At 54.6% G+C, this 24,547-nt stretch overlaps 1 protein-coding gene across 2 annotated transcripts; it reads left to right on the top strand.

Moving 5' to 3' along the window:
• Nucleotides 1-14,189: 14,189 nt before the first annotated feature.
• Nucleotides 14,190-24,502, top strand: HOMER3 (homer scaffold protein 3). Of its 2 annotated transcripts, none has more exons than XM_010593211.3 (10): nucleotides 14,190-14,288; nucleotides 16,043-16,109; nucleotides 16,185-16,341; nucleotides 16,537-16,668; nucleotides 20,287-20,394; nucleotides 21,158-21,282; nucleotides 21,981-22,137; nucleotides 22,466-22,573; nucleotides 22,659-22,745; nucleotides 23,579-24,502. In XM_010593211.3, the coding sequence occupies exons 2-10, from the start codon at nucleotides 16,096-16,098 to the stop codon at nucleotides 23,768-23,770; spliced, it is 1,080 nt and encodes a 359-aa protein (XP_010591513.1). In that variant the 5' UTR covers nucleotides 14,190-14,288; nucleotides 16,043-16,095; the 3' UTR covers nucleotides 23,771-24,502. The 2 variants fall into 2 exon arrangements, with proteins under 2 accessions (XP_010591513.1, XP_010591514.1); XM_010593212.3 differs by having other exon boundaries at nucleotides 14,265-14,288; nucleotides 16,040-16,109.
• The last annotated feature ends 45 nt before the right edge of the window (nucleotides 24,503-24,547 follow it).

Raw genomic sequence — 24,547 nt, 5'->3', positions numbered from 1 at the left:
GTGGGCCTGTCCCAATAACCAGCAAGCACACTCAGCCCTGTCAACACTACAGAGTATTTTTAAAGTCACGAGCATTTGCCAAAGGAAGCAGGGTGGGGAGGCCCAGGTCAGCTCTAACTCGCTTCCTTCCTGTGGGGATGGAGAAGTGTCTCCTCTGCCTCCTGCCCTCCCCAACACTGCCATTCCTACTTTTTTCCTTTTCCTGCCTCCTTCCCAGGGGGAAGCCGGACATCTAGACCACAGATACGTGTTCCCCATGCAAGAGTTCCAGTGCCCTCATCCAGTGGAGGACATTCCAGGGAGAACTGCCTACCCCTGGTCCCACGTGGTCACCATCCTACCTGTCCCCAGGGCATGGCCAGGCTCCCAGGCCACCCTCAAACCTATCCAGTGTCCCCCAAGTCCCCCAAATCAGCCCCTATCATCACTGTTGAATATGAGATGTCCAGTCCCTTAACTCACAGCAGCCACAGAGAACACTGCAGATCTTAAAATCATACCAAGTCGCTCCCTAGCACAAAACTCATCTGAAGCTCCATCATGCTAGAATAGAACCACCCTCCTCCCCACAGCCTGTTGGGCTGTCTCCTGTCCTCTTCTCCCTCCAATCCCCCTCACTCTACTCCAGCCACACCCAACTCCTGGCTGTTCCTCAAACCTGCCAGCTCATTCCTGCCAGAGGGGCTTTGCATGGCTATGCCTTCTGCCTGAAGCACCCTTCCTTCTCACCCCTATGTGCATTGCTCTTGCTCCTCTTTAGGATTTCAGCCCCACATCACCGTGTTAGGGAGGCCACCCCCAGCCTTGTGGCAGAAGGCCCACCCCTCCAGCCCATTTTTACTTGCTGTTTGATTTCCTCCACCTGCTTATCTTCACATAGCCTCCCTTCTTTATGTATTTGCCTTTTCTGCTTATTGTACCTCCAGCACCCAGCCCAGGGCCTGGGACATGGCAGGCCTCAACATGTCTTTGTTGAATGAATGAATGAATGAACTGAAGGGGTTAAAACCCTAGAAGTGATTAGAACATGCTCCCAGGCCCAGCCACAGGGTGGGCTGTTCACACCATCCCCAACTCTCCCAGGGCCACTGGGGCATTACCAGAAGCGGGGTGGGAGCATGAGCCCAGGCCCTGGATTCTGGCAGATTTATCCCACTGATCACCTGTTGTGGTGGCCTGGGGAAAACAACCCCTACTCTGAGCCCCAGTTTTCTTCCCTGGAAAACAGGCAACATAATTGCAACCTCTGGGGCCAGAGCACAGCCCAGGCACACCAGCCACCACCATCACCAGAAGTCAGGGATCCAGAGGCCTGGGGCCCACAGTCGGAGCCTAGTCAATGCTCTATGGGGCGACAGTTAAACTCCACGTCCCCTTCCTTCCCTCCCTCCCTCCCTCCCTCTCCTCCTTTCCCTCCTTCCTTCCTTTGGGCATCAACAGGAACTCAGCCCACCCCCCAGCCCATGGACAACGCCCACAGCCTCAGCTACAACCGCTCACTGGGCCTGCCCAACTGGACGCTTGAAGTCAGCGTGCGACCACCTGCTGCTGCGCATAGCTCCTTCTACACGTGCCCCGCTGGCCATGCGCCACACAGAGCCCTCAAGCTCTCCAGGCCGCAGCACACCAAGTGCTCTTCCCCAGCCCAGCCCACCCAGATGGCCCTGCCCATGGCCCCCACCCGCCCCTCATAGCAGCCTTGCTCCTCCAGTGAGGACCTCGACACTCACCCTACCCGGCGGAAGGGTCTTTCCACCCACAGCTCTACTCCCTGTCCTGCACTTCCCTGCTTCGCCCCATAGAGGCCGCCCTGCCTCCCCTCTTCCTACCCGCCCCCCTCCCCCCCTCCCCCGCGTACGACTCCCCAACGCCCCATTCACGACCAGACCCCTCGGCCCATCTTCCTGGACACACGCGCGCCCCGGCCCCACCCACAGCCCCCGCCCACATAGGGGAGACTCCGCCCAGCCCCGCCTTATGGGTGATTTGATCGGCCCACAGCTCCGCCCTGTACAAATCCACATCCCTCTACCCCCACCCACCCAAACCGATTGTCTACAGATGCACACCTTCGAACCAAACCACGGGGTGACCCCTCCCATGGCCCTGCCCCAGCCCAGCCTCCTGGGAGGGTCGCTCCGGCCCGGTCCTGTTTGGCTCCTTATCACACCCACGACCCAGATTTCTCAGCCCAACCTCTATGGTCGCTCACTTGTCCTCCCTGAACACAGGTGGGCCACCTTGCCCTGAACATTCATTCCTCTTGGGAAGGTCGCCCCGTCCTACCTGGTGAGATCTGTTTCCAGTCCACTCCATGCTGGTGGCTGCTGCGTGCCTTGGGCTACTTCAGACCTTCTCTCTGCTTCACCTTTCCCGTCTGTGCAGTGATGGGAGAGGAGCCTCACCCCCAAACCTACCTCTGCAGGCCCTTGCTGTGTGACCCAGACTGGTACTTCACCCCACTGAGCCTCTGTGCAATGGGGGCAGGTCAAGTCCACTCCTCAAAACCTGACCCCTCACATCCTAGTTGTGGGACTGCTGGCAAGCTTCTTAACCGCTCTGTGCCTCAGTTCCCCCACCCTGGAGCTGGGATTCCAATAGCCTGGCTTTATGCCTCCCGTTGGAAGGACAAACTTTGAGGATGCAGGTTGGGTGCTCAGCACAGCTGGGCTCAATAAGTGTTGTGTGTTGTAGCTGAGTTTGCCCATAGATGGGCGCGGTGGAAACACAGTGATGGGAAGAGGCAGGCCCAGGGCAGAGCCAGCAGGCTGGGGGTTGGGGTCGGCCCTGAGCCTCAGTTTCCTCTTCTGTAAAATGGCCCTGTCGAGTCTTGGTGGAACCCAAGGAGAGCCCTGTGTTTGGGCACTGTGTCAGCATGTACTAGGTGCTTCTGAAATAGAGATTTTCCCCCTGTGGTCTCAGTAGCTGCTCAGTCATCACTCTGGGAACATTTTCTGCTGGCCACTTTGGGCAGGGACTGAGCAGAGGCCAGGCCCAGGGTGTTCCAGGTCCCAGGAATGGCGTAGCAAAGGCATGGTGGCTGGATTGCCCCTGGCCCTTGGAGGACAGATTGCTGAGCCTGGAGGGTGTGCTGGTGGATGAGCCTGGAGGTGTGGAACTGAAGAATGTGTGGGCAGAGGAGCCTGGCCAGAGCCAGTGAGGCAGGCGGGCACAGGGGTGCCGGCTGGCAGCTCCTCTTCACATTGTCTTGGTAAATCCTCGCCCCTACCCAAGAGGCTGGTGCCAATGCCCTGTCTTGTAGCTCTGGTGACCAGACCCAGAGAGGGTATGCACCTACCCTTGGTCACACAGCCAGGGTGGGGTCAGCCTGGGATTCCCCAGGGGGTCTTCATGGGAACGACCAGTTCTAAGTGAAAGCCCAGCCGCCCCTCCCCCCCATAAACTTCTCTCCTCTCCATGCCCTGCCCACAGATGACGGGGACCTGCATAAGGCCGAGAGCTACCACAGAGAGATGGTCATCATGGAAGAAGGGCAGCTTGGTCCCCGGGGCCATGCAGTCCCCCCAGCTATCTCCCCAACAGTAAGGCCACCAGGCCCTCAGCCGGTCCATTCCTCAATGCAACTCATCCCCTTGGACCCAAAGACCTCCCAAATCTGCCCCCTCCTTCCCGCTCCACAGCCCCCACCCAGACACTGCCCTACCCTCCCCCATGTAGCCTCCTACCCCAACCCAGACCCTCCTCCTCCTGTGTTGTTAAGTGGTGTCGAGTCAGTTCCAACTCACAGTGACCCCATATACAACAGAAAGAAACACCGCCGGGTCCTGCCCCATCCTCACAACCTTTGTTATGTTTGAGCCCATCATTGCCGCCACTGTGTCAATCCATCTCCTCAAGGGTCTTTCTCTTTTTCATTGACTACTTTACAAAGCATGATATCCTTCTCCAGGGAGTGATCCCTCCTGATTACATGTCCAAAGTGTGTGAGGCAGAGTCTCCCCATCCTTGCTTCTAAGGGACATTTGGGCTGTCCTTCCAAGATAGATTTGTTTTTTCTTCTGGCAGTCCATGTGTATTCAATATTCTTCGCCAACACCATAATTCTAAAGGCATCAATTCTTCTTCAGCCTTCCTTATTCCTTGTCCAGCTTTCACATGCATATAAGGCGATTGAAAATATCATGGCTTGGGCCAGGTGCACCTTAGTCCTCAAAGTGACATGTTTGCTTTCTAATACTTTAAAGAGGCCTTTTGTAGCAGATATGCCCAATGCAATGCGTTGTTTGATTTCTTGACTGCTGCTTCCATGGCGTTGATCGTGCATCCAAGTAAAATGAAATCCTTGACAACTTCTTTTCTCCATTTATCATGATGTTGCTTATTGGTGTAGTTGTGAGGGTTTTTGTTTTCTTTATGTTGGAATTTGCAGCTGTTTCTTCTCATTTTGAGTCATGCCACATCAGCAAGTGAAGGACCTGAAAGCTTGACTCCATCCATGTCATTAAGGTTGACTCTATTTTGAGAAGGCAGCTCTTCCCCAGTTATCTTCTGAGTGCCTTCCGACCTGAGGAACTCCTCTTCTGGCATTGTACCAGACAATGTTAAACTGCTATTCATAAGCTTTTCACTGGCTACTTCTTTTCAAAGTAGACTGCCAGGTCCTTCTTCCTCGTCTGTCTTAGTCTGGAAGCTCAGCTGAAACTTGGCCCTGCTGGTATATGAATACCAGTGGCATAGCTGGTATATGAATACCAGTGGCATAGCTGGTATATGAATACCAGTGGCATAGCTTCCAGCATCATAGCAACACGCAAGCCCCCACAGTAGGACAAACTGACAGGCGCCTTTGCCTAGTCAATAAAACACAGGCAAACATCTTTCTGGTATTCTCTGCTTTTAGCCAAGATCCATCTGACATCAGCAATGATATCCCTGGTTCCACACCCTCTTCTGAATTCAGCTTGAATTTCTGGCAGTTCCCTGTTGATGTACTGCTGAGACGGTTTTTTAATTATCTTGAGCATAATTTTACTCACATGTAACATCCTCCTGGGCCCCCAGCGTGGCCCCAGCATAAAACCCACATTCCCTGTGGGCTCCTGTCTTGTCTTGCTCCACCAATGTCCCTGGCCGGGGAAGAGCTCAGGGTTCTCTTTGCCTCCCTCTGCTCACGCTCACAAGTGCCTCGTTCCCACCTTGGAGCCTTTGCACGTGCAGTGCCCTCTGCTGGGGACACCTTTTCCTGTGCCTTTTTTTTTTTTTTTTAATAATTTTATTTTTTGCTGTTGTTTTTCAAAGTGTACACAGCAAAACATAACACCAATTCAACAACTTCTAACGTACAATGTAGTGACCCTGATTACATTCTTTGAGTTGTGCAACCGTTCTCACCCTCTTTTTCTGAGTTATTCCTCCACCATTAACAAAAAAATGAAACACGACCCATAACTCACACCATGCACAAGAACTAACTCCAAGTGGATCAAAGACCTAAACATAAAGGCTAAAGCGATAAAGATCATTTTATCGAACTCACTGCCCCCTAAGTTTCTTCTCTAAACTTTGCAGTTGCTCTTGTCAGTTTGATCCCATATAGATGGTTCTTCAAAAGAACACAATGCACAAGGCACACAGTCTTTACTAATTAGACTAAATAATTATTTGGTTTCAAGAAGACTTAAGGTGTATTTGTGGTTTAAGATTTAAGGTTTAAAGATTATCTCAGGATAATTGCTTTGGGGGTTCATCCAGCCTCTATGACTCCAGAAAGTCTGAATTCTATGGGAATTTTCAATTCAGTTCTACATTTTTCCCCTTTTAATTAGGATTTTTCTATAGACTCTTCGATCAAAACATTCAGTAATGGTAGCCATGTGCCCATCCCTTTCACCAAGTTCTTCTGTCCCTTGGCTCCAGCCACCTCCCAGAAGCTTTCTTGGACTCTCCCAGCCCAGTTCAGGCTCCCATTGTAAGATCTCATACAGTCAGCTCTTTTCTTTCCAAACAAGTATTTCTGTTCACACCTAGACATTCAGTTCTTTGAAATGTATCCTGTGCTGGTTCATGAGCTCCATGAGGGCAAGCCCAAGCTTCTGTTTGTCCCAGTAGTGTGCCCGGGCTCAGCCCAGGCCTGGTACACAGTAGGACACGATGCTGCCTTCACCACGCCTTCTTCCAGCAAACATTTTTTGAGTACCAACTCTGTGCCATATGTGACTCACAGCAGGGGGTGTTGGGAAGGGGACCTTCTTACCAGAATCTCAGCTCTAAAGTTTCTTCAATGTCCCTCTCCTGGCGCCATTGTCTCCAGCATGTCCCCAAACCACCCCTGGATTCGGGCCATTTTCCCCACCCCACTCCTGAGCAACACCCCTGACATCCCCCATTCCCAATGCTGCGTCCTCTCATGCTCCTCGTCTGGCAGTTCTCCCTCCTCAGATCTCATGTTCACCCCACCCATGTCCCCACAGCCTCCCTGGATCTCCCCAGACCTGAGACTCTAAACTTTTAAAAAAATTTTATTGTGTTTTAGGTAAAAAAACTCTAAACTTTTGGGGTCAACAAGATTTGACAAGGGGACCAGCAGGGGGCACAGCCTAGCCCCCACTGGCTCCGCACACCTGCCCCCCTGCCCTCTTTGCTCCTGTACCCCATCTGCTCTTAGGCACACCCCCTCCCTCAATAAGCTTCATTTTCCCCAGCTGTAAAGGGGACAGCCAAAGCTCCCACCAGAGCTCTGCGCTTGGCGTCAGGTTCTGCTCTTGCCGCCTTAAGGTTCCTAATAACTTTTTTGAATATTTGATTTTATTGTTGGTGAAAATATACACAGCAAACCCACTCCCCTTCCAGTGTCTAGACATAATGACCAGTGACATGGCCACATTTTTCACATTGTGTCAGAGTCTCATTGTTTCTGTTCTGATTGTTTCACTCCCATTTCTTTAAACACCCAGACATTTGACCTTGTCATCTGCGCTTTAAAATAGCTGTTGACCCTTCGGTCTTACTTTAGTGATTTTTGGACCAGGGACCCTGTGCTTCCCCTTTCCACTGGGCCTCACAGCCAAGGCTGCCCTGGATCACCCTTCAACAAACTCAAGCACTTGACCCAGCGCTGCTTGCAGGTGAACTCAGGCGGGGCCGTGACTACCTCTGAGGAGCAATCTCAAGCCTGAAGGTTTGGCTGCTGCTCTGAGGCCTCCCAGGCCAAATAAGACACAGCAGGATTTGAATCCAGGAGCATGTGTATGCAGTCGGGCCCAATGGGTAACCCTTACCTTTCCCTCGGTGCCCCCTCCAGGCCCTGGGACAGCAGGCTCATCCTTCACCTCCCTTGGGACTGGAGGATCCATGCTCTCGGGAAGCAGATGTTTCCGTCCTGCTGGAGGCCTGCGATTTCAGTGATAAGACCCTGGGCCAGCATCCAGGGCCTTCTGGGAGAGAGAGGAAGGAGAGACTGTGTAGGAGGGGGTTTACTGAGACGGGCTTCCTCTCCAAAGCCCCAGCAGGGATCTGAGCTCAGAGCCAGTGGCCATCCTCAAAGAAATGATGATAGTAGACAGAATAAAGAGAAACACCAGTTGTTTATGGAGCGCAGCCCAGGGGACCCTCTGTGTCTCAATGACCGAGAAGGAAGTATTAGAGTCACTCCCCACCATCCACGCGACATGTGGCAGCTCAGGAAATCTCCTTTAAATGTGAAAAACCAGATCATGTCTCTCCCCTTCTCGAAGCCTTCCGTTAACCTCCCAGCGCTCTGAGCATGAAGTCCACATTCCCTGCTGGGGCCCAGCCTGTAGGCATCCCTGCTCACACAGCCCCTGCTGCTGTTGGTAGCTGTCATCCAGTCGGCCCTGACCCGTGGCGACCCCAGGCACAAGGGAAGGAAACCCTGCCTGGTCCTGCACTATTCCCACGATCAGCTGCGAATCAGACCATTGTGATCGACAGGGTTTTCACTGGCTGAATTTCAGAAGTGGATCGCCAGGCCTTTCTTCCTAATCTGTCTTAGTCTGGAAGTTCCGCTGAAACCTGTTCAGTATCATAACAACAAGCTAGACTCCACTGACAGATGAGCGGCAGCTGTGGATGACCCTACTCTCCCCCTAATTCACCCTGCTCCAGCCACGCCCAAAGAGGATAAGACTTTGCCACCTCAGGGTCTTTGCACATGCTGTTCCCTGCCTCCAAAACTCCTTCCTCCTGAATTGCCACCTCCTCAGAGCGGCCTTCCCTGACTGCCCCAGTCTCTGCCTCTTCCTTTGCCTGGTTTTATCTCCTTCACAAAATGCCATCAAAAGTCGTCTTATCTGTTCCTGTGTTATCCATCTCGTCCACCAGACAATGAGCTCCATGAGGGGAAGTGCCCTGCTTTGTCCGTTCACCTGGAACAGTGCTGGCACATAGCAGGTGCTCAATAAACACAAGTTTAACAAATGAACAGGCCCCATTTTACAGAGGAGGAGATAGAGGTTCAGTGAGACCCCCAATGCATCCGTGGAGATAGATCCTTCAGATTCCTGTACTCTGAGCTCAGATTGAATCACGTCTACCTCCAGGCTGTTGGATGCCACCCCTACCCTCAGGTCAATCAGGCTCCAGGATGCAGGAAGCCAGGCCCAGCCTCAAAGACCCTGGTTTGTGGCCCTCCTTTTCCACTCGGCTGACTTCTACTTTGGGGAAGTGGCTGGAGCTCTCTGAGCCTCCATTTCCTCTTCTGTAAAAACGAGGTTAGGGGTTAGGCCAAGGAGACGGCCCATGTGGTCCTGCCTTAGGCTTCCCAGGGGGCATCTTCCTCCCTCTAATGCCTCCTCTGTGACCACCCACCCTGGGTTATGTTAGGGACCCTGAGAGACCTAGATCTGGTCCTGAGGAGTCTGCAGTCGGGGTTGGGGGAATAGCTGGATACAGACACCCCCAGCCCTGGGGGGCTGGAGCAGGGGGAGGGCTGGGAGGACTCCCTGGAGGAGGAGGTGTTGGCACTGGCATTCCAGGCCAGAGGTATGGGTGAGTGCAGGGGCTCAGAGGTGGCAGAGCAGCTTGGCTGGTTCTGACTGGTGACAAGGAGCTCTGATCTCGCTCTGACATCCAGGAGCATCACGGAAGGTGCCAGGACAGGGAGCATGTGATGCAGCTCAGCTGGTTAGAAGGATCCCTGGGGGGCTGGCATGGGGGTGGCCAAGAGGGGGCCACCCGCCTCCAGCCTGAATCCAGGGACCAGGAGCCGCCTCCCCCTGGCAGAACAGGGGCGGAGGCTGTGGCTGAGTCACCCACCCAGCTCCTGTGAGAACACTCAGCAGCCCACGTAGGCTGCAACCAAACAAGAACACAGCCCCCGGATCCCCTTGGTGCCACCATCCCTGTGGCCTCCCCTCTTTGTTCCCCAGCTGTTCCTTCCAGGCCACAGAAGGAGAAGGGTAAGTGCAGACAGGTGGCAAGGAGGCAGCAGGCTGCTCTGCTCAAGGGCTGGGAGCTTCCTGTGGCTGCTGAGGCTCTACTGAGGTTCAGGACCTCTGCAACAGTTGGGGAAACTGAGGCTCAGAGAAAAGTCATAAGAGCTGAAACCCTACCCGGCGCCTACAGTGTAAATTCAATCATGTCCCTCTTTTCCCTCTTCGGCTCCAAAACCTCCCATGGCTCCCCAGTGCCCTCGGAATGAAACCCACACACTTGCCCACGGTCCACAAGACCCTGCCTAGCCCTCGTAACTCGCCTGTCCCCTTATTGTCCCCCACCACTCTCACTCTAGCAGAGCCAGCCTTCCTGCTGTTCCTCCAACACACCGAGTCTGTTGCCGTCTCAGGACCTTTGCACAGGCTATGCCCTCTGCAGGGAGCACCCTTTGTGAGTTATTATCCATGTCCAGGGATATGAGGCAAGTCGGTGGGAGTTGAGATTTGCAACCAGAGCCTCCTGACTCCCCCAGCCAATAGTGTCACATCTAAAACAGACCTCCAGACTGGTCCGCTGGGAGCTGGCTGATCCTCAGCCCCTCCAGGCCCCATCACCAAAGACCCCCATCCGCACTGCTTAGGGAGCTCTGAGACCCACCCAACACCACATCCCCCAGCATCTGCGATCTCTTTGCCCCACTTTCTGCCCTTCATATGGGAGGGTGGTGGAGCCTTCAAGGACAAGGCAGCCAAAAATAATCGGCCGACCTACCTCCCCAAAGTGGGACAGCCCCGCCCCACCACCTGGTGCCCCCGAAGTAATTAGCGCGTGTGGCAAATGAGGGTAATTAGGTTTTCCGGAAGTGAGCTGCAGAGCCTGGCTTGGTGCTTGAAGTGGTCTCGACTCCTTCCTCCCCGCCCTCTGCCTTGCCCTGGTGTTGGGCCCTTAAGTCCACAGCCCAGGGCCAGCACACTTTATCTGGGAAGCCTCCAGACTCTAGACTGTCCCCTGCATACCCGGCCCCTTCGTGGCTGGGCCTGAGCAGGCCTGGCTCCATTGTTTGCTGGGGGCTGTTTGTCAAAGTTGAGTTGGATTTGAATTTAAGGTGGGGTCACCATAAAGTGACAAAAAATCACCAACATTAGTGAGTCATCAAATTCTCCTCCACCCTGAACCCCATGTGTCTACCCTGTGCTGGAAGAAGCCAAGTCCTAGGGAAGCCTCAGTCCCGTCTGAGCCTCGGGGAGCCCTCAGGCTGGGGGAGTCAGAGCTGGGCACAGACACTGCAAGCTCCCTGGGGTCAGGGTGGACCAGAAGGAGAGAGAGGACTGGAGAGGGTCTGGAGGGAGAGGAGTGAGTAGAGGGTATTGGAGGTGGGGCTTTGAGGGATGAATAGGTGTTTGCCAGGAAGAGACGGTCTGAAGGCTGGTCCAACTGGCTGTGCCTAGGAGGGTGGTGAGAAGGAAAAGTGGAGAGCCTTGAGGGACACACAAGGGGCTAGGAGCTAAAGATTTAGAGGATCCTAGAGGATTTAGACTAGGTCTCTGGACGACACAAACAGCTTGCCCTCGTCTACTAATCTAAAGGTTGGTGGTTCTAACCCAACTTGCAGCACCCCAGAAGAAAGGCCTGGCAACTAGCTTCTCTAAAGATTACAGCCAAGAAAATCCTATGGAGCTCAGTTCTACTCTGTAACACATGAGGTCACCATGAGTCAGAATTGACTCAACGGCAACAGGTTTGGCTTGGACCAATTTCCTGTCCTCTAGAGCTCACATCTGCTTGGGGCCCTTCAACCTCTGAAAGAGAAAATGTTAAGAACTTGGCTCCGGATCAAAAACCGCACACCCAGACAGCCAGGAATATAATGATTCAAACAGCAAGTATTCATTGAGCACATAGAGTCAGCCCTCTTCATATAAGAATTCACTGGATCTTTATAGCAAGCTTCAAAAGAGGGTATCATTCTTATATCCATTTTACAGATGGGAAACTGAGGCACAGCAAGGGAGAGTGACTCCTTCCTGGTCACACTGTTGGTAAGAACCGGGGCTGCAATTCACTCCCTGGCCCTGGACTCTGGAGGCCCCTGAGGTCCAAGGTTAGGGCCTGGGAATCCCTTCGGCAAGCATTTCTGAAGGTTCTGCTACAGGTCAGGCTTGATCTGGGTGTTGCGACAAAGCCATGGAAGAGGTAGACAGTAACCAAATCATGCCGTAAACAGATTTAAAGTGGCCACTGTGAACCAAGCCATGAGGTTGTATACACGGCCTGGGGGAAGCGTTACCTCCCCTCACATCCCCTGTCTGTCAGGAAGGCAACCTCTTCAGGGAAAAGAGATGATTTAGCTTCAGTCTGAAGGTTAGGTTGGATTTAACTAGGCAGGGACAGGGTCTGACCCATAAAAGTCACTCTACAAATGGCAACTTCCACAGAGCCAAGCAAACTAGTCTGGCCACTGCTTGATTTCTCCTGTGACAGGAAACTCATTCCCTCACTCCTTTCCTCAGCCTGAAAGGAAAGCTTTTAGTTATCCTCCCTGGGGTGGTGGCCCACAAAGACATGCCCAGTCCGTTGGAAGAGAGGTCCCAAGGCTTAGGCAGAGGAGGGCTCAGGCTGAAGTGGGGTCAGCAATTCAGGGCAGCCCCCTGCCCATCTATACCCAGAGAAGGGTAAGGAGCTGCTGGTTCACCTGGATCCTCTCTATTACCTTCTCCCTGAGCCCTGTAAGCATTAGCCCATTCTCCAAGTGAGAAAACTGAGGCCTACACTGAGAAAGCCACTTCCTCCATGTGGACCTGGTGGAGACACCTTCAGGTTAGGGCTGCTCAAGGCACGCCAAGTTCCAGGTACTCCTGGAGCCCCTAGAGGAGGCCCAGGGAAGCCATGTAACTCCCTCCTCCTTGTCACACTGTTGCTTTCTGCCCACACCCACACAAGGAGCAACTTCGGCCTGGGCCTCTCGCCCAGCTGCCCCCACAGAATGGATCATGTGGTCCTGGTTCTGCAGCCAGCCAGCCCCTTGGCAAACCCTCAGTGGCTTCAAGGAGCCTCAGCCTGGCCAGAACCTTTCCCATTTATTTATTTATTTTATTATTTTTTTTGGTAATAAGGAAAAAGTCACTCTTTGCACAGAACAGACGGTATTTTCTTTGTTCCCCACAGATCTCGCGCCTTTCGTGGCATCAGGCCTGAGAGCCAAGCCAAGTACTTTGCTTGTTCAGATGCCTCATGAAGTTAGAAGCAGCTGGGGGAGACAGAGTTTGCACCTCGGTTTCCCCAACTCCGGTGAGCAGTCCCTCCAGTGCTGAGTGAGGCAGGGGCTGCAGGGGGGACTGGTCCTCAAGGAAAACTCACACCTGGGCCCCACTGATATAAACAGGTAACTTGGCTCAGATCACAGGAAATGGATGGTGGGTTGGAAGGAAAAATAAGGTCCCTTCCAAGCCCAGGATATTCAGAGAAGCTTCTCTGAGGAGGGGGCAGTGGAGTTGAGCCAGGAAGGACCAGGCAGAATTATGCTACAGGGAGGGTCTTCTGGGTGGAGGGAACAGCTTGGGCAAAGGCCCAGAGGGAGGGGGATTCTGATCTTGGGCTGGGAATGTCTTCAGAAGCAACAAGTCCTGGTATTCAATTATTCACCTAACGGTCTTTGAAGGTAGCTGGCAGCTACCTTCAGGACCCATGCCATGAGGCTGAACACACAGCTTGGGGGAAGGTAACCTCCCCTGATTGTTCTTGGGGAAAGGAAATGAGAAAAACAGGGAAAAGAGATGAGAGCACTCCAAGGCCTTGGCAGATCAAAAGTCAGAACCTCTGAGGGTGTTGGAAAACTCACGTGTTAGGTTTGGAGCTTCAGGGAACCCAGGACTTGCTCTGAGTCCAGTGCCTCTGCCCACCCACCAAATGCCCCTTTGCAACAGGACTAACCAGTGAGCCCCACCGGCAGGCTGGGGCTAGCTCAGCCACCCCAAAAAGACCTGCTTGTCACAGCTGCAGGAAGGGGGAGGCACCTTGAGCTCAGAGAGTGCAAACCCAGGGCTGCCACCTGGATACTGACAGTCCCTCCACCCTGGACCTCGGACCCTATAACAACAGCAGTAATTATCATGATCCCCAGTTTATGGGGTTGTCTTTGGGGAATCAGAGGCAGACACGCCCAGGCCAGAGGGATCAGGGCTCGGGGAAGAGCAGGCAGGATCCTGAGCAGGTGCCCCAGGCCAACCCCATTAAGCGCCTACTGTTTGCCTCTCTCTCTTTGTCCCCCTTCCACTTCTTCTGGTCCAGATGTCTTAATTTCACAGCAACACTCAGGCATCCCCAAGGTGGGTAGACCTGCCCCTGCCTCAGGACCTTATGGAGTGACCTGACAGGGGGGACCTGACCGGGAGGGACCTAACCCCCATCCCAAGCCTAAGGTCATGACCCGGGGCAACCAGGGAAGCCGGCAGCAGTGACTTGGAGGGTTAGGGTGGGCCCCCAAGTGGTGACTGGAGGCCACAGTCTCTGTTCGTCTCTTCCTCTGTGTCCTTCTGTGTCTCTGCCTATCTCTCTACCTCTGGGTGTCCTTGTCATCCCAGATGTCTGTTGCCGTCTGTCTGTCTGTCCCACCCCCGACCCGCGCCCAGCTCCTCTCTCTGCTCCTCGCCCCCTCCCTGGGTTTCCCCCCATCACCCCTGCCTACCGGCGCACTGGGCCGCCAGCAGGGGCGCTGCGGGGAGCTCACGGGCCGGGAGGCGGGGCGGGCGGCTGCCGCGTCGGGACCGGCTGCGATGGGACCGGAGGCGGCGCAGGCGGCGGCGGCGCGCAGACAAAGGCGCGGGCGGCGGGCAGGCCCGGAGCGAGGCAGCGGCGCCCGGCCGGCCCTGCGCGGAGTTGGTGCCGCCGGGCCGCACCCGACTCGCGCCCGGACACTCGGCGGCCGACCCGGCAGGGTGAGCCCCGCGAGACCGACCGGGATGGGGACATAAGACCGTGAAGCTTCGGGGTCGGGAGGGGTGCAGGGTGTCCCCAAAGTCGAGGTCGAGAGATGGCGAAGGGGGCTGCGAAGTTCTGGACCCGGGATGGAGGGATGCAACGCGGCGGTCCTCTAAGTTCCGGACTCGAAACTGGGGGGCGACGCGGGGTCCTTGAAGTTCCGGACTCTAGGTCACCGACTGATGGAGGTCCCCGAAGTTCCAAACTCAGAATAGCAGGTTGTCCCCGGGATCCCCGAAGTTCCAAGGTCGGGGCGTTCTGAAGTTAGGGCGCACACGGGGTGCCCCGCTCCTGGCACGAGTGGGGACCCCGGTCCTAGCTGAATACCAGGCCTCCTGGGCTGGGGTGCTCGGAGTGGGGCCTCTCCTGCGGCAGGATTGGGGATTCCCGGTCACCAGGCAGGGTCGGGCCCCTCGGGGAGCCCGGCGCAGGCGGGTGGCGTCCTAGGTGCGTGACTCGGACATGAGTAACTTTGCCTGAACGCCACAAGTCAAGGCAAGAGCTACCGCGCTGGATGCGCCTGAGTTCAGAGGACTCCGGCGTTTCCCAACTTGGCCGGCCCTAGACCCGCCCCCAGCCCCGGCCAGAACGGCCGCCCCTCCCCCAGCCCAGGGACTCGGGTTTCAGACCTGTGACCGGGACAGCAGCTGCCCATGACGGGTGGAGGGGGGCACCCCCGCTCTGACCACAGAGACCGCTGGGTCAGGCTCCCCTCCCCCCGCAACTTCCCCATCCTTGGCCTCTCCCAGGTCCCCTCAGACCCCCTGGTTGCAGGTTTGGAGCTGCAGGAGGGGCATCAGGAGGTCTCCTTCCAGGCTGCTTGTCCTGGCTTCTGTAGGGTGGTGGCTAGAGGAACCTACTAAGAGGCTGGGGAGCCCAATCTCCTCTATCTGGAGTCCACCCTGCACCTAGGGTGGACCTGTGTGGCTACATCTTATCCTTCTGATGGAGTGGTGGTCTCTCCGGGGATTTGGACTCTGACTCCTAGTGGTGCCACTGCCCCAGGGTCAGAGCTGGGGATCCCTCATGGGTCCAGCAGGGTCTGGCCTCCCACTTGGCACCTGGGGTTGGCCCACTTTTTGCTGGTACACCCTGGTTTGAGACGTGCTGGATGCATCTGGTGGAAAGTAGTTTCCCCTCAGCCTGGGATTGCGGGGGCTCACAGGATATCTCCAGTGACCAGGATGATGGGGGGTTCATGATGGGATACCAGGAATGCTGAGAGGAGGCCTGCTGTCCTCCCCGGGCCCCTCAGGCTCCACTACATCTGACTTCCCCTAGAGAGGCGTCTCCTGCCACACATGATGTGGGGGTTCCCTGAGATGGGGTTGTTGTTACTGTTAGTTGCCATTGTGTGGATTCTGACGCACGGGACCCACATGTGCAGAGTACAACTGTGCTTCGTAGAGTTTTCAAGGCTGTGACCTTTTGGAAGTAGATATGAAATAAACCCAAACCCACTGCTCTTGGGTCGATTCTGACTCATAGCAACAATATAGGACAAAGTAGAACTGCCCCATAGGGTTTCCAAAGAATGTCTGGTGGATTCGAACTGCCAGGCTTTGGGTTAGCAGCTGTAGCTCTTAACCACTATGCCACCAGGGTTTCCTGGAAGTAGATAGCCAGGCCTTATTTCTGAGGCGCCTCTGGGTAGGTTTGAACTGCCAACCTTTTGGTTAGCAGTCCAGTGCTTAACCCTTTGAACCAGCAGCTCCTGCCCCCCCTCTGGCCACCCCTTGGAGCCTGCCCAGCCCAGCTTGACCAATGTCCACAACCAGGTGAGCACCCCCTCTACCCCGATCCCCAGCCTTCCCTTGTGCAGCTCCACCCCGCTGAATGCCCTCTTCCTCCAGGGAGCAGCCCATCTTCAGCACACGAGCTCACGTATTCCAGATTGACCCAGCCACCAAGCGGAACTGGATCCCCGCGGGCAAGCACGCCCTCACCGTCTCCTACTTCTACGATGCCACCCGCAATGTCTACCGCATCATCAGCATCGGGGGTGCCAAGGTGAGGCGGATCTAGGGGTAGGGAGCACCAGGGGTCCCTGCTGTGTGCCCCCTGGCAGGGGGTAGCCTGCATCTTCCTAGGCTGCAGTCTCCCCTCCTGAAAGAGCTCAGAGCAAAGCCTCCGAGCCCTCCTCCAAAGTGATGCTCAGAGCTTTTCATGTTTGTTATTATCGGTCCCTTGAACTTTGCCCCCCAGGCCATCATCAACAGCACTGTCACCCCCAACATGACCTTCACGAAAACTTCCCAGAAGTTCGGGCAATGGGCAGACAGTCGTGCCAATACAGTCTACGGCCTTGGCTTTGCATCTGAACAGCATCTGACCCAGGTAGGTCTGTGGGGAGGGACTGGGAGGACAGGATGGGCCTGGGACTTTTCCTGGGTGAAGTGGGCACTTGGGACAGTTCCAAATGGGCACATGGAATTGGACCAGCCTGAACACCTTCCAGGTCCCTGAATGGTACAGATGATTTGCACTGGACTAACCCTGGTTGTGCAGTGGTTAAGCACTCAGCTGCTAACTGAAAGGTCAGCGGTTCAAACCCACCAGCACCTCTTCGGGAGAAAGACCTGGCAATCTGAGATTAGTTAGATCTTAGAGTCCTAAGATTATGGTTTAGGAAACCCTATGGGGCAGTCGTACTCTCTTCTATAGGGTTGCTATAAGTCAGAATCAACTGACGGCACACAACAACAACACTAATTCAAAGGTTGACAGTTTGTATTCACCCAGTGGTGCCTTGGAAGAAAGGCCTGGCAACCTGCTTTTGTAAAGATTACACCCAAGAAAACCCTACAGAGCAATACTACTCTGTCATGTATGGGGTCACCATGAGTCAGAATCGACTCTTCTGCAGTAGGTTTTGGTTTCCTTGAACGCCTTTCAGCTTCCCTGGTTGAAGTCCCAGCTCTGCTGCCCACTTGCTGTGATTGTGGACTCGCCCTGCTGCTCGCTGGACCCTATCTAGCAAATGTGTGCACAGGGTATGCTGGTTCCTTGTGGTCTCACTCCACCCCCTGCAGTGTTTGTACTTCAGTTTTGTCCTTGCTCCTTGTTTTCTTAGATGCTTGGTGCTTTCTGTGTCCTGCCAAGGTCGGGAAGATTTTCCCACCTGTTTTCTTGTAGAAGCTTTATTGTTTTCCTTTCCAACTTAAAAACCAGTTGCAGCAGAGTCCACCCCAACTCATTGCATCCCCATGTGTGTCAGAGTAGAGCTGTGCTCCACTGGGTTTTCAATGGCTGAGTTTTCAGAAGTGGACTGCCAAGCCTTCTTCTGAGGTACCTCTTGGTGGACTTGAACCACCAACCTTTCAGTTAGCACTGAGCACTTCACGTTTGGACTGCTCAGGAACTCCTTTCAAGTTGAAGCCTTGGATTAATTGCTGTGGATGGTGTGAGGTAGGGGCTGAAGTTCTTTTTTTTTTTTGTCCCCACATGAATATTCAGTTTGCCCTTGGGCCTATTTTTGAGAAGACAATTTTCCCACACTGGTGCCTTTGCATCCGTCAGGTGGCTGGATGTGTGCTAATATTTTCTTAAAACAATTATTTTTAACCTAAGGGAATTTGTTATGAAGTTTATGAGTTGGAATCTACTCAACAGCAATGGGTTTGGTATTTTTTGGTTATTGGAAAAATGATGTGGTAGGTGTCTGACCTAAGGAATTTTGTTTTAAAACATATATCCTACCTGTATTAGTTTCTTAGGGCTGTTGTAACTGTCTCACAAACTGGGTGGTTTAAAACTTATTTATTATCTCACAGTTCTGGAGGCTGGGCGTCCAAAGTCAAGCTGTCAGCAGCACCACGCTCTCTCTGAAAGCTCTAGGGGAGGATCCTTCCTTGTCTCTTGTAGCTTCTGGTGGTTTCCAGGGACCCTTGGAGTTCCTTACTGGTAGATCCATCACTGCAGTCTTTGCCTCCATCGTCACGTGGGCATCTTCCGTCCGTGTCTGTGTCTCTTCTCCTTTTGTATATTAAATTAGAATCCATCCTATTCCACTATAATCTCACGTTAACTGATAACATTTTCAGAAACCCTCATGCAAAACAAGGTCATGTTCATGGGTACCCAAGTTTAGCATTTCAACATACGTTTTGGGGGGGACACAATTCAATCCATAGCACTACCCTAACCAGAAAACTGATATCCCTTGCCATAGATAGGTGGCAAACATAAACATCAAATACAAGGAAGACTAGACAGGGTGGCCAATTTCAGAGCCCAACGCCTGCTCTCTCTTTGTTATAAACTAGTTACTATCGAGTATATTCTGACTCACAGTGACCCCATGTGTGTCAGAGGAGAACTCTGCTCCACAGGGTTTTCAGTGGCTGATTTTTTCAGAATTAGATCACCAGGCCTTTCTTCTAAGGTACCTCGAGGTGGACTTAAGCCTCCAGCCTTTAGGTTAGCAGCCAAGCACATTCAACTTTTGTACCATCCGGGGACTCAGTCTTTGTTATTGTCATTGTTTGTTGCCGTCATGTAGATTCTGACTCATGGAGACCCCGTGTGTGTCCGGTTGTAACTGGGCTCCACAGGGTTTTCAATAGATGATTTTTTTTTTGGAAGTAGATTGCTAGGCCTTTCTTCCATGGCGCCTCTGGGTAGACTCGAACCTCCAACTTTTCAGTTAGCTGCTGAGCTCATTAACCATTTTCACTACCCAGAGACTCCCTTTTTATTATAAAAGGGATATTAACAAGTGTCCCTGGTGTTAAAGACAAATTAGCACCAAACTGAGGCTCTCCTTATTGAAATAAGCCTGACCGATCTCCGGGGACATCTAGCTCAATTGACATAACATAGTTCATGAGGAAAATTTTCTACATCCTACTTTGGTGAGTAGCATCTGGGGTCTTAAAAGCTTTTGGGTGGCCATCTAAGATATTCCACTGGTTCCACCTGGTCTGGAGCAAGGGAGAATGACGAAAACCAAAGACACGAGGGAAAGATTAGTCTAAAGGACTAATGGACCACAACTACCACAGCCTCCACCAGATTGAGTCCAGCACACCTAGATGATGCTCAGCTACCACTACCAACTGCTCTGACAGGGATCACAATAGAGGGTACTGGACAAAAAACAAACAAGCAAACCTGTTGCTGTCTAGTCAATTGTGACTCATAGCAACCTTATAGGACAGAGTAGAACTGCCCATTGGGTTTCCAAGGAGCGGCTGGTGGATTTGAACTGCCAACTTATTGGTTAGTAGCTAAGCTCTTAACCATTGCATCACCAGGGCTCCTGGACACAGATGGAGAAAAATGTATAACTAAATTTAAACTCACAGAAAAAGACCAGACTTACTGGTCTGACGGAGACTGGAGAAGCCCCGAGAATATGGCCCCCAGACACCCTTTTAACTCGGTACTGAAATCACTCCTGAGATTCACCCTTCAGCAAAGATTAGACAGGGCTATAAGACAAACAATAATACATGTAGCTCAACCATGTGTATGAGTCCAGGGACAAGGATGAGAAGGCAGGAGGGCACAGGAATAGAAATGAGGAACCCAAGGTCGAGAAGGAGAGAGTGTTGATACATCGTGGGGTGGGCAACCAATGTCACAAAACAATATCTGTATTAATTGGTTAATAAGAAACTAATTTGCCCTGTAAACTTTTACCTAATGCACAATAAAAAATAAGAGAAATAAGCCTGATTGAGAGGAAAAGCAAATTCCTCTCTCAGTGCGGCTCAGTATATTTAGTGTCACCCCTATAAACCCGCTGCCATGATTCCCACCCTGCTTTTTGTGGCATCCTTTCCCAAGCCATCTCTCCACTTCTAGTTTGTAGGTGAGGGGTTGGGTCCAGTTGCTATGATCCGCTTGAAGGTGACGAAGCTGACTCTGGGTGGGGGTGACCTGACGGGTCAGCCCATGAGGAAGGGGACTGAGGGTGAGTTGAATGACTGTCTTCCCCACCCCCGTCCGTAGTTTGCCGAGAAGTTCCAGGAAGTGAAGGAAGCAGCAAGGCTTGCCCGGGAGAAGTCTCAGGATGGGGGGGAGCTCACCAGCCCAGCCCTGGGGCTTGCCTCCCACCAGGTCAGTACCCCCCCGCCCTGCCCAAATCTACCTGAGCCAGCCAAGCTGTACTGGGGTGTCTGGGTACTACACTCAGTGCCTGAGACCCAATACGTACAGATGATGTAAAACTAGACGTGTGGCAGGGATCAGAGAGGGGGAGTGGGTGTCTCAGAAGCGTGCCATCAGAGGTCTTGCATGGCCTAGGGTCAAGAAGGGCTTGAAGTAGGTGTGAGTGACAGAAACTAGCTCAGATGGTGGCTGTGTCCCTGGGTGCTCAAGTTGTTAAATAGAATTGCAAACTAAAAGTTGAAAATGCTAAGGAGGGTGCAGAGCAATGAACCGTGCCTTGGGATTTCTTCCCACTCAGTGAGCTCCGACTGTGTGCCAGGCCTGGGGCTGGGTACCAGGGTTCAGGGTGATAATGTACGCTGGCTTCTGTCCTCAGGGAGCTTGTGATCTGGATGCCAGGTGGGCCGGTCAAGCACGGATTCAGCCTGGGGTTGGGGAAAGGCTGAGAGTCCACCCTGGTGAGGGGAACAGGGCCCGGGACTCAGGCCCAGGGGCTATGGGAGCCACTAGAGTGGGGTAGGAAAGGAGAAATGCGGTCAGACGCCAAGGCCGGGGAGGACCGTCTGGGGTCCACAGGTTTCCACGTCAGTCTGAGCCTTCTGACCTCAGTCACCATCCCCGTGACATGGCCCTGATCCCAACCATGACCCCGCTAACCCGGCCTTGATCAGCTTGAAGTCAACACACACCATAACCTCGCTCCCTTCTGCAGATGCCCCCGAACTCCCTCGTCAGCGCCAACGGCCCCCCCAGCGACGAAAAGCTGTTCCGCAGCCAGAGCGCGGACGCCCCTGGCCCCGCAGAGCGAGAGCGGCTCAAGAAGATGCTGTCTGAGGGGTATGGGGGTGGGCGGGGCTTTGGGAAGGGGCGGGGCTAGAGGGCAGGTATTGCAAGAAGGCCTGGCCAGGTGAGGGGGCGGGGCTAAAGGAAGGCATTGGACACGGAGGGTGTGGCTAGGCGAGGGGCAGGGCATGGGCGGAGTGAAGGGGAGGGACTAGAGGGCAGACAGAAGGAGTGGCCGGGGGTGGGGAGTGGGGCGTGGAGTGTTCCGGAGAGCTGAGGGGGCGGCGGGGCGGCAGGACCTGAATGGGACCCAAGACCTGGGGAGAAGGAAGAGGCTGAGCTCGCCCCCCTCAAGCAATCCGTCCCCACATCCGACAACCTAGTACTCTGGCCCATCCCCCGTGATGACTCCTCCCCTGCCTCAGCCACGCCTCCTGGCTAACCCCGCCCTGTTCCGTCCACGCCTACCTGAGCTGAACCTCTTGGCACCTTCCCACCCCCGTTCTGACCGTGTCCCCATGGGATGTCCCTGCCCCCAACAAGACCACGCCCCTCAGGGACGTCCCCGCCCCTGACCTCAGCACTGCCCCGCCCTGGCCTTGCATTGGCCCCATCCTCCCCCTGACCCCCGCATCGAGCCTGGCCTTGACCCCTGTCCGCAGTCCAGTTTCCCCTGGAATCTCCCCCCAGCAGCCCTCACCCCAGCACCGCCCCGGCCCCGCCCTCGCCGACCCCCTCCCGCGTTCCCGCAGCTCGGTGGGCGAGGTGCAGTGGGAGGCCGAATTCTTCGCGCTGCAGGACAGCAACAATAAGCTGGCAGGGGCCCTGCGAGAGGCGAACGCGGCGGCCGCGCAGTGGAGGCAGCAGCTGGAGGCCCAGCGCGTGGAGGCGGAGAGGCTGCGGCAGCGGGTAAGGGTCCCGACCCTCCCAGAGACCCCACCTGTATCAAGCACCTGTGGACCCCTTGCCTCTGGACACCCTCTGTGATGGGCTCACCAGCTGGCTGTCTGGACCGGGCAGGTAACCTCCTTGAGGTTGTTTCTTGCTCTGTTAAATGAGTCTGAGACAATACCCACCCAGAGGGTGGTCAGACCCCACAGCCTGAGCACCCAGGGGTGGGGAATGGTGGCCCCAACCATAGGGGCAAGCAGGAAGAGGATGCCCCAGGGGTCAGGGGAGGGGGAGAGTGCCGGGTGGGGTTTCCTGAGCTTTGGGGTCTCAGCTTCTGTCTGCACAGGTGGCTGAGCTGGAGGCCCAGGCAGCTGCAGAGCAGCCCACCGTGGGCGAGAAGGAGCCCGGGCAGTCACTGGAGCAGCTGGAGGCGTTAGTGCAAACCAAGGATCAGGTGAGTGTTTCCTGACCTCGGCTTCCCTGCGCTCCCTCAGAGGAACCAGGACCCCGGAGCCAACCCAGTGACCCCTTCCTTCCAGGAGATCCAGACACTGAAGAGCCAGACTGGGGGGCCCCGGGAGACCCCCGACGCTGCTGAGCGAGAGGAGACGCAGCAGAAAGTGCAGGTGTGTGGGGCACGGCAGGTGGAGGTGGATGGGTGGTCCCTTCAAATCCTCACAGTCCCCAGCCTGAGGTCACAGAGCCTGCGTTTGAACCTAGCTCTGGCTGGCCTAAGGAGCTTGGATGGCGCAAGCAGTTTGTGCTCAACTATTGACCCAAATGTTGGAGTTTCGAACTCACCCAGCACTGCCACAGAAGAAAAGCCCTGGCAGTCTGCTTCCGTAAAGATTAAAACCCACTGCTGTGGAGTAGATTCCAACTCATAGTGACCCTATAGGACAAAATAACGCTGCTCCATAGAGTTTCCAAGGCTGTAAATCTTTACAGAAGGAGACTGCCACGTCTCTCTTCCTTGGAGTGGCTGATGGGTTCAAACCACCAACCTTTCAGTTAGCAGCCAAGTGCTTTAACCACTGTGCAACCAGCACTCCTTCCATAAAGATTAATCATTGAAAACCCTATGAGGCAGTTCTACTCTGCACACAAGGGGTGACCCTGAGTCAGGGGCTGACTTGACAACAACTAACAACCAGTTGGTTTGGCTTTTACCCAAGCCTTCATCCAAGACATATTCAGGAAGCACATCTGTGAGCCTAGCACTTGGAGATAGTAAAGGGTTTGGTATCCCCCAAAAGATCCTGGGGGAGAGAAGTTGAGAAAATGCTGCCTTTTCCTCCTGGGCAGCGAAAGCAGCACATGTAAAGGCCCTGGGGTGGACAGAAGTTGGCGCGTTCCAGAAACCAGAGGGCCATGGAGGTGGAATCAGGAGGCACAAAGGGGAAGGGAAAGGGCCACAGGGATGAAGGTAGAGGCCCCACTGTCCACTCTCTCCCCACAGGACCTGGAGACGCGGAATGCAGAGCTGGAGCGTCAGCTGCGGGTGTCGGAGCACAGCCTGGAGGAGGCGCGGGCGGAGCGAGAGCGGGCACGGGCTGAGGTGGTGCGGGCCACACAGCTGCTGGACGTCAAACTGTTTGAGCTGAGCGAGCTGCGTGAGGGCCTGGCCCGCCTGGCCGAGGGCACGCCCTGAGCCGGCTGCTGGAGGGCCAGTGGAGCTGGCTCTGTATGGGACGATTTCTGGGGTGTGGTCCAGGCTACAGGCAGCAGAGTCGGGGCCCGATTGCTTTGGCAGGAACTGGGGGGCCCAGCTTGGCCCTGGTCTCTCCCAGCTCGGGGTTTTTTGAGCTTTTCACTGTGTAGAGTTTCTAGAATCCTGGGGTGCATACTGGCACCCAGATTACATTTCCAAGCGTGGCTGCGTGTGTAGTGTGTGGGAACCTAACCAGTCGCCGCCCCCTCCACACCTCCCCGTGGTATATTTTGTAACCGTGTGTCATGCAGTGCCTCAGCCAGTCAGGAGAGGAGAGCAAGGCTCAAGGACCTCCATGGCCAGGGCACCGCAGTCCCATCCCCTTCAGCTCAGCCCTTGTCTGTTCCGAGCCAGTTTGGCCTTGATTGCTATCTCTGCCAAGTCCAGGCTGAGGGAATGGCTTTCTCAGCGTAGATGTAGTCTTCCTGCCTGGAGAATAGGCTGGTACTCACAGGACACGCCACAACCCCAGATATCAGGTTGGCAGCCACGGAAGCTGCTAGAACACAGCCATGTCCATTGGGCAACAGCTGGTTTTCCTCAGGAGGACCTCCCTGAAACCTCACAGTGGTGTTGGGAGGGTGGCACTGTTGTTAGGACCATTTTCTGGATAATAAAACAGGCCCAGAGAGGGGCCATCACTGGCCTGAGGCCTGGCAGCAAAAACGGCTAGCACTATGGCTTTGGCTGGTTGTCTTCTGAGCTTTGGGCCTGACC

The sequence above is a fragment of the Loxodonta africana genome, chromosome 3 (assembly GCF_030014295.1).
Source record: "Loxodonta africana isolate mLoxAfr1 chromosome 3, mLoxAfr1.hap2, whole genome shotgun sequence".
NCBI classification, from domain to species: domain Eukaryota; kingdom Metazoa; phylum Chordata; class Mammalia; order Proboscidea; family Elephantidae; genus Loxodonta; species Loxodonta africana.
Note: the sequence above shows the minus strand (reverse complement) of the source record. Positions and strands in the feature narration are given on the sequence as shown.